Source organism: Hoplias malabaricus, chromosome 5 (assembly GCF_029633855.1).
Source record: "Hoplias malabaricus isolate fHopMal1 chromosome 5, fHopMal1.hap1, whole genome shotgun sequence".
Taxonomy (NCBI): Eukaryota; Metazoa; Chordata; class Actinopteri; order Characiformes; family Erythrinidae; genus Hoplias; species Hoplias malabaricus.
Window position 1 is genome coordinate 12,260,361 of NC_089804.1, and position 16,630 is coordinate 12,276,990.

General features: G+C 42.8%; 1 protein-coding gene across 6 annotated transcripts in view; it reads right to left on the reverse strand.

Moving 5' to 3' along the window:
* Positions 1 to 16,630, reverse strand: part of LOC136696983 (utrophin-like) — a 229,473-nt gene that overhangs the window by 171,078 nt on the left and 41,765 nt on the right. For all 6 annotated transcript variants that reach the window (XM_066671822.1, XM_066671823.1, XM_066671821.1 and 3 more), the window contains 28 exons: positions 16,129 to 16,248; positions 15,313 to 15,414; positions 14,719 to 14,826; positions 14,173 to 14,352; positions 13,092 to 13,270; positions 12,481 to 12,586; positions 12,274 to 12,361; positions 11,947 to 12,194; positions 11,328 to 11,508; positions 10,019 to 10,146; positions 9,143 to 9,283; positions 8,806 to 8,919; positions 8,564 to 8,719; positions 8,145 to 8,315; positions 7,662 to 7,841; positions 7,314 to 7,448; positions 7,025 to 7,174; positions 6,397 to 6,558; positions 5,726 to 5,857; positions 4,261 to 4,434; positions 3,892 to 4,047; positions 3,355 to 3,525; positions 3,085 to 3,264; positions 2,004 to 2,132; positions 1,707 to 1,877; positions 1,047 to 1,217; positions 822 to 947; positions 408 to 635 (listed from right to left, as the gene is read on the reverse strand). In XM_066671822.1, coding sequence (XP_066527919.1) covers positions 408 to 635; positions 822 to 947; positions 1,047 to 1,217; positions 1,707 to 1,877; positions 2,004 to 2,132; positions 3,085 to 3,264; positions 3,355 to 3,525; positions 3,892 to 4,047; positions 4,261 to 4,434; positions 5,726 to 5,857; positions 6,397 to 6,558; positions 7,025 to 7,174; positions 7,314 to 7,448; positions 7,662 to 7,841; positions 8,145 to 8,315; positions 8,564 to 8,719; positions 8,806 to 8,919; positions 9,143 to 9,283; positions 10,019 to 10,146; positions 11,328 to 11,508; positions 11,947 to 12,194; positions 12,274 to 12,361; positions 12,481 to 12,586; positions 13,092 to 13,270; positions 14,173 to 14,352; positions 14,719 to 14,826; positions 15,313 to 15,414; positions 16,129 to 16,248 — 4,287 coding nt within the window. The remainder of the gene's footprint in view (positions 1 to 407; positions 636 to 821; positions 948 to 1,046; positions 1,218 to 1,706; positions 1,878 to 2,003; positions 2,133 to 3,084; positions 3,265 to 3,354; positions 3,526 to 3,891; positions 4,048 to 4,260; positions 4,435 to 5,725; positions 5,858 to 6,396; positions 6,559 to 7,024; positions 7,175 to 7,313; positions 7,449 to 7,661; positions 7,842 to 8,144; positions 8,316 to 8,563; positions 8,720 to 8,805; positions 8,920 to 9,142; positions 9,284 to 10,018; positions 10,147 to 11,327; positions 11,509 to 11,946; positions 12,195 to 12,273; positions 12,362 to 12,480; positions 12,587 to 13,091; positions 13,271 to 14,172; positions 14,353 to 14,718; positions 14,827 to 15,312; positions 15,415 to 16,128; positions 16,249 to 16,630) is intronic.

The window sequence follows — 16,630 nt, forward strand, 5'->3', positions numbered from 1 at the left end:
ACACTCACTCACACCTATGGGAACTTTTGAGTCACCAATCCACCTACCAACGTGTGTTTTTGTACTGTGGGAGGAAACCGGAGCACCTGGAGGAAACCCACACAGACACAGAGAGAACACAACACACTCCTCACAGACAGTCACCCGGAGGAAACCCACGCAGACACAGAGAGAACACAACACACTCCTCACAGACAGTCACCCGGAGCAGGAATCGAACCCACAGGTCCCTGGAGCTGTGTTACTGCGACATTACCTGCTGCACCACCGTGCCGCCCCTTAAAACCTTAGCAGTATCACATGATTCCTTCAGGTACACCCACAATTGGACTAGTAACTGAAGACCATAAAAAAATAAATAAATAAGTAAATCCCGGTTCCCTGTTTGACAAAGCCCTGGGACGCACCCTCAGCGTGTCCTCCTGGCTGGAGAAATCTTCAAACAGGCCACTGCTGAGCTCTGAAGAGTTGAGGAGCAGCTCATTGTCAGCCATGGCCAGCAGGACCTTGTTGATGTCCAGCAGGTATGCAGACGGAGACACACTCCTCACTTCCTGAGGGAGGGGGGATGCAAGAGAGGAGGAGAAAGAGGAGTCCACCACTACAACCTGACGAGTCCTGATGATGTGGATCTCCTAAGCAGGAATAAAGAGAGGAGACATTAACAAGACACCTTTTGAAGATATGTGGCCTTGTGCCGACATTGGGATTTCTATTAAATCTTGGGCTGTAAACCATTTCTTGCTTTGTGTTTTTTTTTTCCTGTTTCAAGCATTCAGTTGCCTGCTATTGGTCGCACTCGAGTGTGTGTGAGAGTGTACCCTGTAGCGGGTCTGCAGCAGAAGCAGCTTCCTGCGTATCTCCTCCCTTTTCTCCTCTGGAAGAGACAGCAGCATCTCCTCTTCTCTTCTCAACAACTCCTCAACACGAGCCTTCTCTTCATCCAGCTGAAATCATACACACAGACTAGGTTTAGTGGACTTACAGCACACACACATATATAAAGTATAACCTTGTCATCATCAGGGTTGTGTATGTGTGTGTACCTTATCATCATCAGGTGTGTGTGTGTGGTCCTGATTGTCCAGTGCACTAAGTAATGCTTGTAATTCTGACTCAAACTGGTGTAGCTCTGCAGACATAAGAGGAGCAGACACCTCCTTCAGCACCTCCTGCCGCTGTACCTCCGCTTCCCCAGACTCCAGACCCAGTGACATCTGCACAAAAAAAAAACCTCACAAATCAGTGACATACAGAGGAAAAACACTGGAAACGTCTGTGGAAATGACTTGTACAGCCATTACAGAAATTAGTTCACATTTACATAAAATCCAATTATATTCACTACATCTTCTGCACTGGAGCTTAGAGAATAATATTATTAGTAGTAGCAGACACCTGACTCCAGTATTCAGGCACTTCTGCACCCATCTGAAAACTCAAACCCTCACGGGTGCATTGCTTGAGCTATTGATATCCCCCTCCATGGAAATACCTCTGTAAATTGCTACAAAATAAAAAGTAGGTGGGTCATTCATCCTTTGGCTTTCCTGGCCATCACTGATAAAGGCTAAGAAGGATACTCTCTTATGAGGCCGACCGTTTTTAAGTCTGTCGATCATTGTAATAACCATCCAGGACTGGAAAAAAGTCCCTTCTCTCACTTACACCTAAAGTCCAATGAGACACTTGGATGTGTCAAGTACCTGGGCGGATTTGATGTGCTGCGCCACCTTGTGGAAGTTGCGGTTGAGGTCAGCTAGTTTGGGCTCCACCAGTTCTCTGCACGCAGGCCCCCTGCTGGTCATCAGAATCACCGCCTGATCACGAGCACCATCCACTCTCACACTCATCGCCTCCAGCTCACTCAGCACAGCCTTGAGAAAGATTTTTATTTTATTTTTTATCACGTCAACAAATTAATGAAATACAAAAAGGTCGTAAAATCAAGGATTAAAGCAGTAAGCTAGAACAAAGAACAGAGAACTCAACGCGTTTCTGACCTTTACCACTGCCTCTCTCTCAACTGCAGGCAGTTTCTCCATCTCATCCAGTCGAATCTCAGTCTGGTAAAGCCACGTGCTGATGTGAGCCAGATTCTCATCAAACATCTCCACCTCATTCTGGTGATTCTGCAACACACAAACAAATGTGATTTTGTATTACTGTACTAATGAGAACCTGGAGGAGGAATCTCCAGAGATTATTCTTCACATAATGAAACTGAAATCTGTATTAAATCTACTTAATACATGATTTAAACCAAGCTAATATCATGTGCAGGGTTCAAGGATTAGCCAATAAGAGAAGACCAAAGTGATTAGAGTCAAACTACATACACTGCAATTTCATACTGGATTTTTGTCTTTTTTTTTTTTAGACAAAACCCCACAATTTTAGCTACATACAGTGGGTTCATACTGGACTGAAATCACACTACATTTATTACAGTCAGTCTGTAAAACTATCAAACAGCAGGCTCAAACTGGGTCAAAAAAAAAAAAAAAAGACTCATTTAGTTATTATAATAATACTACCTTTCCCAAGTTAAATGCCAGTCCAGTTATGAAACTGTTGTCATTCATTCATTATCTGTAACTATTCATTATCATAGCACTGGGTGCAAGGCAGGAATACACCCTGGAGGGGGCGCCAGTCCTTCACAGGGCAACACACACACTCATATTCACTCACTAGGAACACTTGAGTCGCCAATCCACCTACCAACATGTGTTTTTGGACTGTGGGAGGAAACCGGAGCACCCGGAGGAAACCCACGCAGACACAGGGAGAACACACCACACTCCTCACAGACAGTCACCCGGAGGAAACCCACACGGATACAGGGAGAACACACCACACTCCTCACAGACAGTCACCCGGAGGAAACCCACACGGATACAGGGAGAACACACCACACTCCTCACAGACAGTCACCCGGAGCGGGACTTGAACCCACAACCTCCAGGTCCCTGGAGCTGTGTGACTGCGACACTACCTGCTGCACCACCGTGCCGCCATATTGCTTTCAATTAAACCAAATACTCCTCTTAATCACGGCAAAGCAAGTACACACAAACACACCAGTACAGCGCTAAGCCAGTCCTCAGTGAGGGTTCGCACTCGCTCCCATCCCTCGTTCAGGACGAAGAGCTGATCTTCCAGCTGAGCTTCACTGCCCTCCACCAGAGCCTGCAGGGCAGCACTGTTCTCCATCATTTTGGTCAGATCTGCCTTTTTACAATCAGTCTCCTTCAGCAGAGCCTGCAGGACACAGATAGAAAGACATTTTTAAAAACTCTATACGTTTAACGTAATAGTTACAGCCCAATGGGCTCATACAAATGCACTCACGTTGGCCCAAGCGATCTCTGTGTCTATATTAGCAGGCATGTCTTCTGTGTTGATCTTCTGCTCCAGCTGTGATAGTGTAGAGCTCATCCAGTCCTGCAGGATGGTACTGTCCTTATGCAACTTCTGAGACAGAGCCAGAGCCTTCTCCAGCTCCTGCTTCCCCTCAGTCACCTAATAACACACACAACACACAGATTTACCATATTAAAAAAAAGGTTTAAAGGTATGGTGAGTCACACGGCTGATTAAATTTCGTGTAATGTCTCATGTAGCTGTCTGCTAACTCAGATTTGTGGTGGCAACAGGGAAAGCACTCTCTCTGTTCCTCATGAGCACCCTCAGGCATTTCCAGCCAAGCTTGGAGAAAGACTCACTGGGACTACCTGGAGCCTCCTCCCAGTTTATATTGCCTGGTATTCCTCAAGTGTAAGACGTTCAAATCACTTCAGACTGGCTGCTCTCAACCAGCAGATGTAGATCAACCAGTAAACTGAGAGCTGTTTATGCAATAATCTGTGTGTTTACATCGGTGTGTACCTGTGCTCCTAGGTCATTGTACAGCAGTTTTAGGGCAGTGAGTTGTTCATCCATGCTTTTTGGGTTCTCAGTCTGCTGTTTCTGTACAATCTGCCGGCCTGTTTTAATCACCGTCTCCACCTCCAGCTTCACTTCACTCAACATCTTATAAAGCTTCTGTATGAGCAAAACACAGAAACACAACATGGGGGAAAAAGGAACAGAAGAGTTACTCTAAGTACTTTAAGTCACAGTTTGTACAGTATTAAAAATGAGTGGCATTCTTAGTGGGCTTTCTACACTTTAAATGCACTCGTGAAAGCCAACAACTTCAGGAAAACAATTAGTCAGCTGCTCTACTTCTAACTGTGTGTGTGTCTGTGCTCTGACCATGCAGCCGGCAAGGTGTGTTTGGATCTGCTCTGGGTGTGTGTCAGTGAGGTCCAGTACGTGCAGCTCGGCCCGGGCATTCTCCAGCACTCTCTTGCAGTCCAACATCCGCTGTTCAAAGTTGGCTGGCTTCTGGAACAGCTGGAGCTTGGTGTTGATCTCCCTCAGCTTCCTCTGCACAGGGATGTGAAATCGTCACCATCAGCGTCATTGTTATTAATGAGAGAGTTTTAAACCATTTATACCAAATGTAGTCATAATCTAAGACATGTTTGATATGTGAAATGTGCTTTAGATTTGAACTGGAGTTACACAGCTAATTTAGCTAAGAAACAACAAATTTATAAAAAAAATGTAAAAGGGTACGTCCTAAAGTATATTACCACTGAAGACCTGAACTAAATTCTCGTTAATAACGTTAATAACATCAATAACGTCAGTAGATTTCTCTTCATTGTATGAAATGAAAAGATCGTAAACAAGGCAAAGTTAAATTATTTATAGAGCACTTATTTAAACCTGTAAAAGATAACAGATCTCTACTATTTTACAACTTTATACATCCTCCAAGAGCCAAGAAGCTATGAATAAAATATCCCAGTATCATATATATATATATATATATATATATATATATATATATATATATATATATATATATATATATATATATATTACACTAAGGAGGCAAGAAAACCAGCTGTGTGCCATGGCGGGCCCCTCATGTTGAATTAGCACAGATGAAAAAGTGCCTCCAGCCCTCTACAGATTTTAGCTCACACCACACTGACAAGGAATACTAATAACCCCAGACTAATTACGGTAGATGTTAGTGTGCCTTGTAATGGGCCCAACAGGGGGTGAACTGATAGCTATGTAAATTTAAACACTGAAAGATAATAGAGAAACTCTACAAAGGCCCAGAGCATGTGTTAAAGTTCTACTGCAGAAGAAACACAGAGCACATCAGAAGAAGTATATGCTAACCTGCTCTGGGCAACTGGCAGAAATTTACGCTCCCCAAATTCTCAAGGGGATTAAAGAAGAAAAGAAGAAAAAAAATCACAGTAAAGGCAGTCACATAAAAAAATAGGGGAAAATACTTTGATTTGAAGAGAACATACTATGAAAAATAAAGAAAAAAAGCAGTTTTCAGTGCCATAATCACATTAAGGTTGGGATCTGGAGCTCCTACAATCCCACAAGCAGTGAAACAAGTTTCACACTGTGATCTGAACACACAGGATGTAATCAGTCATTCTGACTTTGAAGTGCTTTTGACAATGCGCAAAGACTTAAAATTGTCCCATGGCTTAAAAATGCATGAAGGCTTGTATCAGGTAGTTTGATGCTTGGTTGGCATCTTTACAACGCATGACACACCAATATGTGGTGAAGTGGTGTAATGTTATTGCCAACGACGGAGCAGAGTGCGAATGATCAAATGGAGAGTGTAGGGACTGACCTGGAGCTGGTCCAGCATGGTGCCGCCACGCACTGCTTTGCCGTCGGATGTCGCTGCAGGAACATTACCCACGTTCCTCTTGCGCAGGTCTTCCAGAGAGGACTCATGGGCTGCAATCTCAGCCTGGATTGCCTACAGGACACAGGGCAGGTCAGTAGTCAAACCTGCAATAACTACTTATTTATGATCTACAACCAGAGTGGAGTTCCACATTTAATATTAAGAAAACAGCATTATATGGAGGCAACCAGGGTCAAAATTAGAATGAAAACTGGCATTCAGTTTTAAACTTCCCCTCACATCCAGTCCAGAGTGCAGTGGTGGGCAAATGAAAATACAATGGGAGGTGACATTACAATTCTAATACCCACTCCCACCCACTCCGAAGCCAAAAATAAAAGGAGATTAAGAAGTGTAATTCAAATAATAATGCGTCTGACCTGTAATCCTCTCATTTTTAAAGAGATATGCTTTAGACCTGTTACCATGCTCACACAGGGCTTGTCTAAATCTATAAAACTATCTTTAAAGATTGATATCTTGAGGGAGGGTAACTAAAAAGACATGTAATACGTGATGAATGTTCTCACTGATATCACTATCTGTGTTTAAGTTCACTTCGCTCACTAAGTTCATCAAGCTCCTTCTTGGTTTTCTATTCTTGCGTGTACCTGAGCTTCCTGAGGCTGCTGAAAGGCATCAATGCGATCAGTGAGGTAGGAGGTCAGTGTCTGGTCCAGCTGAGTGAGGGACTCCTGCAGGGTCTGTAACACGGCCTCATTTTCCCTCAGAGTTCCCAGCTGCTGTTCCAGGGCCATCTGACGTGCCACTGCCTGCACAAACAAACAGAATGAAAATATCTGGTAAAACACAACCAGAGTGCATACCATCGGAACAGTCACATGCTTTAGTAAAATGGTTACAAGAAATATTCAGTGAAAAATAATCTAATTTATACACTTTCTTTCACTTCCTGGCTTTCATCCCAAGTGTTTACGTTTAGAGCAAACAGTCAAATATAGCTGACCTTTTTAGAGGCTTAAATTTCACCCACTTTCCTGGTCTATCATCACACACTTACCTCAAACCACACAGAGTTACGTCATCTGAACTAGACTTGCTTACCTGGATTCTGATAAAGTATGGAATACTTATCTACAAATATGGACAAGACTGCCTCAACATAGCAACACATTTGTAGCAGTGACCTCAAAGTCTGAATGGTGTCTGGGCTGATCATTTCAATTAGAGTTAAAGAGAAAACTACCCCACAGAATTGAATCGAGGCCATGCACACACCTGCTTATTGAGCTCCTCATAGCGAGAGTTGAAGCTCTCCAGTTTCTCGCTGATGAGCTCGTCTAGGATACCGCCGTCAATCAAAGTCTGACCCAACTCTCTGATCTGGGTCCTGTTATCACCAGGGTGACGCAGAACTGACTCCAGAGACTGAGGCAGAGAAAGAGAGAGACACTGTCACTGCTTCGTGTGTCCAAAAGTGTACATTCATTGGTGGTAAAATTAATATCTGATTTATAACAACATTGAAAACTGTGCTCCAAAGAGTGACTGAGTGAGAATAAAGTACCTCCAGTGCCTGGTTGACTGTCTCAGTGTTCTCCGGCAGGTTCTCTGTGGCCTGCAGGTTCTCCTCCAAATTGTTCAACCAGCCAGACTCCACCTCCAGATACTGCAGCAGCTCGATCCAACATGACCAAACCTCCTACAAAAAAAGTTTGGTGCTAGTCAAACTACAGAAAATATCAAGTCCTGAAAAGCAGCTTCAATTACAGTTGGAAAAAACTTTATTATATATATATAAATTAATTAATTGCACCACAATTTACAAACCACAGAAATTACAGTGACTAATCATTTTACCAAACCTATATCTCATCTGTGTGTGTGTGTGTGTGTGTGTGTGTGTATGCATTACCTCCAGTGTGTGACACTTGCTCTTGAAGCGATCACACAGTTTGTTATAGTTCTTCAACACCACGGCCAGCTCACTGCTCAGGTCCTGAGCACTGGGGGGCACTTTACTCATTAACACATTAATACTGTCCTTCAAAATCTTCACTCGCACCTCCTTCTGTAGCACATCCTCTTTAGCCCTCTAAAAGACACACACACATAAAAATTCATGATTCTACACACACATTCCCAGCAGCACATGGACATTTCCGTATTCTATAAGTTAATTTACATTCAGATGTGGTTTTCACTTAGAAATTTGTCCAGATCTTTGCTATTCACAGTGATCCGGTGTTGGTTTACAACAGTCACACATTACCAGGTTAAAGTTTTTCTAAAACATACTCAGTATCTTAGCATATTTTTATATTCTGTATATTTTTATTGAATAAGTTCCATTGCTATAACTTTACAAACTTGCAGTGTTTTCTCATGGTGTTAATACCTTCATTTCCTGCAGAGCTTCCTCCAGTTCCTCTGGACTTTTGTACTCAAAGTCTCTCATGAGGAATTCCTCATCCACCTGAGTCATCCACTCCCTCATCTCAGCCAAATCCTTCCTCAGGTTCAGCACTTTCTCCTGACTTTCATTCACTCTCTCCTGCTGCTGCAGCAACTGTACAAAACATACGGTGTCTCACACAAACTTGCTGAAATCCAGAGAACCAAACAACAAAGCGCCTATAAGCTATATCCCCTTTATTTGACAGTAGCCGATATAAGTTTTACGTGTAACTTTATACAGTACAACTGCAGGCCACAGTGGTCCCTGAAGAGCTGGAGATGTTGTGAAGCCCAGAAGTGCCTCACTGGCAGATGTAAAGCAATGAAAGCAGTGCCATGACGGGTCTTCCTCTTCCTCACCTGTGTGCTGAGCGTCTCCCAACGTTTCCGTTTCTCCTCCAAATCCTGCTGCCCCCAGTTGTTCAGGCCTGGTACTGCACTCTGCTGTACAGCTGAAACATTCTCTCCCATCTGCTTCAGAGACGACTCCACCGCCTCCATCTCTCCCACATACTCCTACACACATGAAAACAAATATCATGTACAAAAAATGGCTGGTGTAACTATTACAAATATTAAAGATCAAACTTTGAAACAATTACCTTGCATTGGTTAAGCTCCTCTTGTAGTTTGTCACCGTGGCTGAGGGATCCAGAGTCTCTGGATAGCAGCTCCTCCACAGCGTCCAACCATCTGGCCACTTCCTCACTCTGAACCTGCACACAGTGAAAAATTATTACCTCGGTTAAAAAAATAAAAGTAGTCATTTATTGTGGTTTTAACAACAAAACTTCATAAAAGCTCATGAAAAATGAGGAAAAGTGTTAGTTCTGATACAAAACAAATTCACACCACACTGTTTATAAACAGAAGAGCTATTTTTGTGTATAGTGACCAAAAATTCCAATTAGCCCAACTATACGAGTGCACAATGCATACCTGTGCATCCTTCATGCTTCCCAGAATGCATTGCAGCATGCCGAGCTGGTCTGTGGCAGCGACAGAGAGTTGGGTCCATCGCTGTAGTTCAGCTGGGTCTGATACAGCCTGCTGCTTCTGTTCAACCTCTGCACAAAGAACCTACAGGGCACAAGAGTGCAACACCAACATTATCCACGAGCACCAACCCACGTGCTCCGTTTCTATACACAAAGCTACAGGCCGGTTTAAATTTGATTACCCACATGAAATACAATGCTAACAAACACACCAGTCATTCATAGAAATGCAGTACACGATTTAAACCAGCAGATGGCAAAACAGACACATCTAACCCGGATTAAAAGACAAAAGAATGATATATTATTTCAACTTTGTGATGTATGATTTAATGAAGCACTAGGTAAGAGCTGGTATGTCTGCTCCTGGTCTCCTCTTATAGTTGTAGTGTGCAATTCACTTTTACACCACATGTAAACTCCACCAGGAAATAACATACAATACCACTGTATTTTTACAGGACAGGGGAGAGAGTGAGGTAATCTAAACAGACTTCCTCTCGCTCTCTTTACTTCCTCTTTCTTTTAGTGTCTTTCCTTACTTCTTCCTTCCTTTCACTATTAACATGTTTCCAAACTCAGACAACAACAACAGTCTGGAGAATTTACACCAGACTTAATTCAATACTCCAGTGCTTATTAACATTGGCACGTCCGTACCACACCAGATATCAACAGACGAATGAAATGAACACAACCCGTGACATGAAACCCACTCATAGAAGAAGACAATTAGAGACTGCTACAGAAACTTGGATGGAGAATTTCCTAAATACAGGTGGAAAGGTAGAAACAGCCACAGCACACAAACACATACCTGAGCTTTGTCCACTGCTGCCTCAGTAGAAAGTGTGTTAGTGACGCTGGAAGTGAGAGCCGAGAGCCTGGCCTCTAGTTCCACCCGAGCGTCACTGCGCTCCTCATCCACCTGCAGCCTGCTCACAGCTGACACACAGAAACCAAATAAATTAATGATAACAAAAATAGAGATTATAACTGTAAGCTCAGTGTAATGACAACTTTTTTCCATAGGAGGGCAACAAAGTCATTAGTCATGGTTTTGAAACAAGATTAATATCACTGACGTGACATGACTAACACTGATTATCTCACTACACTCACAACTGTCAAGGGGTTGGAGACATTAGACAGCAAGTGAACAGTCTGTTGAAGATGCCGGAAGCAGGAAAAACTGGCAAACATAAGGATCTGAATTGTCAAATTGTGATAATAATATAACGATCACAATGTTATAGTCGGATCATTTCCAATAATACGACAGGGGTTGTGGTGTGTTCCCAGTTAGCAGCCTAATATATCCCACCCCTTGACAGGTGACACCCTGCCCACATAAATGTTATTCACCTCAACTGTCAGTGGATTTATTCCTGTGCCTATCTGTGTATATCCTTCAACTGATGAGCTTCAGAAATGAGGTATGACCAGGCACATGCGGTTTATTTGATTATGGGTCTATAAACGTGTATTTGTTTAGTATCTTGCCTATAGGTCCGCATGGGGCTGTCTGAGACCTACCCTGCTCTACACTACTGTGTACAGTTTGAACACCTCGGGAAAACGACGCTCATTTTCTAAGTGAAAGTACGACCACTAACATTTATAAAATTCTCAAGAGGTTAATCTGCATTAGCAAAAGTCCACAAGCATCCGCAGGGTCGCGGCCAATTTATGTTGACATCACAGCCATAAACAGGCTCCTTTCTCTTCCTCTGCCTCGATCAGCGCTTTTGTGTCCCACACTTTCTCCAAACAACACCCCATTCATTTCTGTCCACCCCCGATCAGCTGCTTCACCCATGATTTACCTGCTGCATTATTCAACAAGACGTACAACAGAAGAGAGCAGAGGAGAGGAGCAGAGGGTAAAAAGAGAAGGAGAATTCCTCTCATGAAAGTTACGTGTTTTGCTTGGAACTTTTCCAGTCATTGCATTAATCTCTGAGTCATCCCCATTCCTTCTCCCTGTCTCTAGGTTTCTTTTCATGACCACACGCATAGATAACCAGCCTGACACTCAGTCAGATCAGAGACACACTGGGTTCTGTTCTACCTTTCGTTCTCTCTGCAGTTTCTGGAGAATACAGCTGAGAAATAAGCTAGTTTACCTGCATTAATCTCCTGTTCTGTCATCTTCAGCTGCTGAACGGTTTGATCATAGCGTGATGCCACGTTGGCCACGTTGGTTTTGACGGTGGCGTGGAAGCTGGGTTCTGAGGCCAGAGAATCCGCCTGGACAGAGACATCTTGAACACGAGGACGTAGAGCCAACAGCCCTGCCAACTGAACCTGGAACACACATGCGTCTCAAATGAGCCATTAACACTGACCTATAAACACAGTCATGAAATAGTGACACAGAATCACTCATTACTCCATCATAACCCTACCAGAGTGTACCAGACATTTTCATCTAATTCAAACGTTTTCACACACTTCAGTACGCCATTTATGGTCCATCTTTTATATCATTGGCTACTATAGATCACGGCTAAATAAATAATATCCCTATGGTTTGGTTTTAACTAGTCTACAAGTGATTATAGTGATATATTGTGAAATATATTGCAGTACAGTCTGAGATGTATCTGAGATTCTGTACTAATCTATTTTCAAAATGGCCGCCTCTTTCTGTTACCACCTGAACCTAAACAGAAAGAAAAATTCTATGTATGAAATATACACAATCAACATCACACTATAAACACTTTGACCCATGGCACTGACCTGGCAGTCCTCCCCGAGTTTGTGAAGAGTTGGACGGTCCGCTTTGGCACACAGCCCTGTTGTGCGGCCCAGCCAGGACTCTGCTTCCATCACAGCTTTATCTAGAACCTGCAGCTCTGAAGAGAAAGCTGCTACACGCTCTAAAAGAACAGCATGTTCCTCCAGGTCCTGCAGCAGCTTGCGACCAATCGCCCATTCGGTTTCAACCGTGCTCACAGCAGAACGAGACTGAGCTGAGGACAGTCCTTCTAGAGAGAGAGAGAGAAAGAGATTGTAATTTCATAAAAGACAACCAAGAGAGACAAATCAGGTACCCATGGCTCTTACCTTTATCTAGTTGTTCTGTTAATTTCTTTCCTTTTTCAACTGCTTCTTTCACCTGTTGATCATTTGCTCTGAGCTCCACCTCCAGGACCTGCACATATTATTTTTTTTAATCTATTTTTATAGATTTAAAGACAATGTTACAGTGTAAATGGTACATCACTGATGGTATCGAGAGCTTCATGGGATTTCCAGTATTTTTTTTTTTACCTGTATTTTTTGCTTAAGGTCAGGCATTTCTCCAAAGGTCAGTGCTTGTGCTGAATTCTTCCATGTGGCCAGCCAGGTCAGGAGCTCAGGAATTTCAGTGTCCACACTATGAAACCCAAAAACACACCCACAACAAACCATGAGTTATGTCACACTACCTCTACCACTGATGTCATGCAAAAGATAAAAGTTAAATAGGACAGATAACACCAATCTGTAATTCATACCCCATTAACCCCTCTTTTTTATATTTATATTTTACACAGCTCTCACTCTTAGCTTATTTACTAAAAATATATTGAAAAAAATATTTTGAAAGAGCAGATTCAGGACTTCAACTATTTTCATCTGAAGAACAAAACGTTTAAATTTAATGACCTAAATATGGAGGGGGAAAAAATAAAAAATCTGTTGTGGTTTATATCTGCTTCACTTCAAAACAAAAATCTGCAGTGTGAACCCAAACCTGTCCATACAAATTAACAGTAAACACATCTCATGTCATTACACAAGCAATAGTTCGTCAGGACAGCGTAGAAACATGAAAGTAGTGACTTGTGACTTAAGGTTTAATAGTGTCTTAGTTAGTGCGTGAGAGAGTGTGTTCTTACAGTTTCCTCAGTTCCGTGTCCGTGTCGAGGAGTCGTCTCTTTGGTGGGGCTGGAGGTGGTAGCTCCTGGTCACTGCTGGTCACAGTGTGCTCGAAGCGCTCCACCACTGTGCTCACGGTCTCCATGACGACCCGCTCCTGCACCTGAGGCATCCCGGCTACAGTCACCGCAAGAGTAACCTTGGATACGAGACAGATGGATATGTCTCTTTTAAAAGACAGACTCAACAAAGACGAGCAGCATACAGACAAGCAATCTGAACCTACCAGCCAGCAACGTGAGATCATCAGGGAGAGAGAGAGAGAGAGAGAGAGAGAGTGAGAGAGTGAGAGAGAGAGAGAGATACACAAGGGAAAGGGGTTGGGGAGGGGACTGCCTGCAAATTCCAGGGAGAGGCCGTTTCCATGGCAATTCCCCTAAATTTGGGGCTATGACAGAACACACAGGTGTCCACACGGGGCTCAGGTGTGCATGTGCACTCCAGTTTGCTTGTGCTTGTTTATAATTAATATACACATACCAAAAATATAATAAAACATGTATCTCTGTATGTAATGAATCATTCAGTCCGGTCTTCCCATGATAAGCATGCAGTTAGAGGTTAATGTTCTTTAAATGGTGTCTCAGTGTTTACTAAGTGCATATCCCTGACTTCAGTGATTATTCTATTTGCACAGTCCAAAAGTGAACTAATAAACAGCAACGTAAACCACTAACAAATAAACAACAGCCTTCAGAGCCATTATCCGAGACAAAAGACATTCATTCATTCATCTTATGTAACTGCTTCATCAAATGCATGGTCTTGGTGAGTTCTGGAGTCCACCCAGAATCACTGGATGTAAGTCAGGGGGACACCAGTCCATCACAGAGCACCACTGACTCACACCTGTCGACACTTCTGCATAACCAAGCCACCTAACATAGACTGTGGGAAGAAACCAGAGCATGAAAACCCCTCACAGACTGTGTGACATCAATGCTACCAGTAGCTTCACTGTGCTGCCCAAACAAAATAGAGCATGTAGGTAGTCGTGGCCCCTGTAAATCAGAAAGAAATAGTCAGTATGAGTGTGTTCACCTGGTTAGAGCAGTCCTCCAGCCTCTGGACCAGGTTGTCCCAGCGCTGGGTCAGCTCCTCTGTGTCAGCCTCAATGCGCTGAGCAGCTTCTGAACTCTTCAGGAGGAGGGTCACATCATGTCCTGCATCAGACAAAGCACCCAGAACTCGCCGCTTCTGAGCCATATCCTCCTTCAGACTCTGTCAGTGGAGAGGGTTAAATGTTCAGTTTAAGTAGTTACAAAGCAGTGAGGCGACAGCGGCAAGTTAAACTCCCTCAGAGTAATGGAAGCTGGTTGTCACTATTTGTCCCCACACCATGTCAAAGGCCACGTCTCAGGCTGCTTGATTACAGGGGAACTCTGTGTTTGATTTTTCTTTATTATTATTATTATTTTAAATATATATTTTTTATTTTAACCACAGGAAACCATTATCTGAGAATCCCTCACTAAATCAGGAAGGAAACCCCTATTTCCAATACAGTGCATATATTTAATCAGACACATTCATTACACCAGTGTAGTGTAAAAGCAGTAATCCTCAGGCATGCGTTAGGCTACTCACCGCTAATCTACGAACATTAGTGTTTATTTCACTGGGATCTTTGTAATGACTGGTTTGCGCTTCACTCAGGGCCTTCTCTTTCTCTGTAAGCCAAGCTCTGAACAAGTTCTGAAAACATGGCATAAACATAGACAAAACACTCATTAACGCAATGCAATAAAACAGCAGGCCAAGTGATTAGAAGAGAGTCATTTAAAGTGTTAATAAATATTGTGCTAAATAGTCATATGCTTTTCAGGATGTGTATAAGATTAATCACAAAAAGACAAACTTATCAAGATGTTGATGTGCAACGGTCAAGGTTTGTTTTCCAGGATTTACATTGTTTGGAGTGGGCTCTACCAATCACTGATTTCCTTATTATTATTCTTTGTAATAACTGGTTATTTTCACTAGTGCTGAATATAGATGTCCTTTGAAATGTAGCACTACTTTATAGTTACTTTCAGGTTTATCAACCAAAGAAATAAAACAGAACACCTGGCTTAAAGGAGAAAAAAGACTAAGTAATAAGTATCTTTAAGTTTCATAACACTATCTTCTTGCAGCACTACCTCACCACTACTAACTCTTAGGACGAGGAAATGTTCTGACCTGATCGTCCAGGAGCTGCTGCCACACCAGCAGGGTTTCCTCCAGTCTACTCCAGCGTTCCTCCGTCCAGCGACACACCGCGGCCCAGCGCTCTCCCAGAGACTGCAGAGAGGAGAGGAGGAATATACAATAAGGACGAAGTAGAAGATTCGTTTTCATTTCTGAATAAATCTCTAAACAAAGTCTAAACTGCGTCAGACAATGGCTCTGCTCACACCTTTTATAGTGTTAATCTATCTCTAGCCTCACCGGCTCTCACCCCTAAGCTGCCATTTACAGCTCTCTGATCATTTTCCAAGAATGATTCTGGCCAGTGGTGAAGATAAATCACATCCTTAGACCCAGATAAGAGAGCTCTGCTTCCCTGTCAAACTTTAATGCCTTAATCCACTGTGAGCTGGAGCAGAATAGTGCAGGCTTTATGGTACAAAGAGTGCAATTTTTCATTAAAAGACCAGAGGGCAAATGACAGAGCAGAAGAGGCTTTAAATTACTCTCACCATCTCCATCTCTCTCAGGACTCCTCAACACAACTCCACCTTCTCTCTTTCAATCTCTTTATACTACCCATCATCGTATTTACTTTCACAGAGAAAACAAAAAAAAAATTAAGTGCTATTCCTTTGCGAGCTTGTTTTCTGATGATTTTTAAAAGTGTGAATTCTTCATGCGCTGTGAAGGACTGGCGCCCCCTCCAGGGTGTGACCCCGCCCTGCGCCCAATGATTTCGGTTAGGCTCCGGACTCACCGCGACCCTGAACTGGAGAAGCGGTTACAGATAATGAATGAATGAATAAATGAATGAATTCTTCATACCTGCAGTTGTTCTTCCAAAGCAGCAGTGGCGCTCTCTCCACTGTTCTCATCTACCACCACCACCATATGAGTCAGAGAGTTCACCTTCACCTGTTCTGCCTCCAGGTCGTTCTGCAGAACCTACACACAAACATGCAGCAATAGTAGGTTAACTGAAGCGGAAATGTGAAAAGTCTACAAAAAAGTTCAGTCGCATTTGATTAAAAAATAAATAAATAAAAGCACTGAGCTCTGAACAGCAGAGCAAATCTAACGATGTTAAAAAATTCAGAGAGGAGCAGTGGCTCTCGATTTTAGCGTTTCCCCCACTCCCAACACACTTGATGTAATTTTAGAACTAATCAACACGTCCTTCCTGAGGCGAACTGGGTGTGTTAGAGCAGAGAACACACTACAACACAGCAGAGACTTTACATTTCAGATCAGAAAATTCTCAGTAGTATAAATTTGTGAAAAATAACTGTGTAAAATTTCACACTACAGAATTCTTAGTAAATGGGAT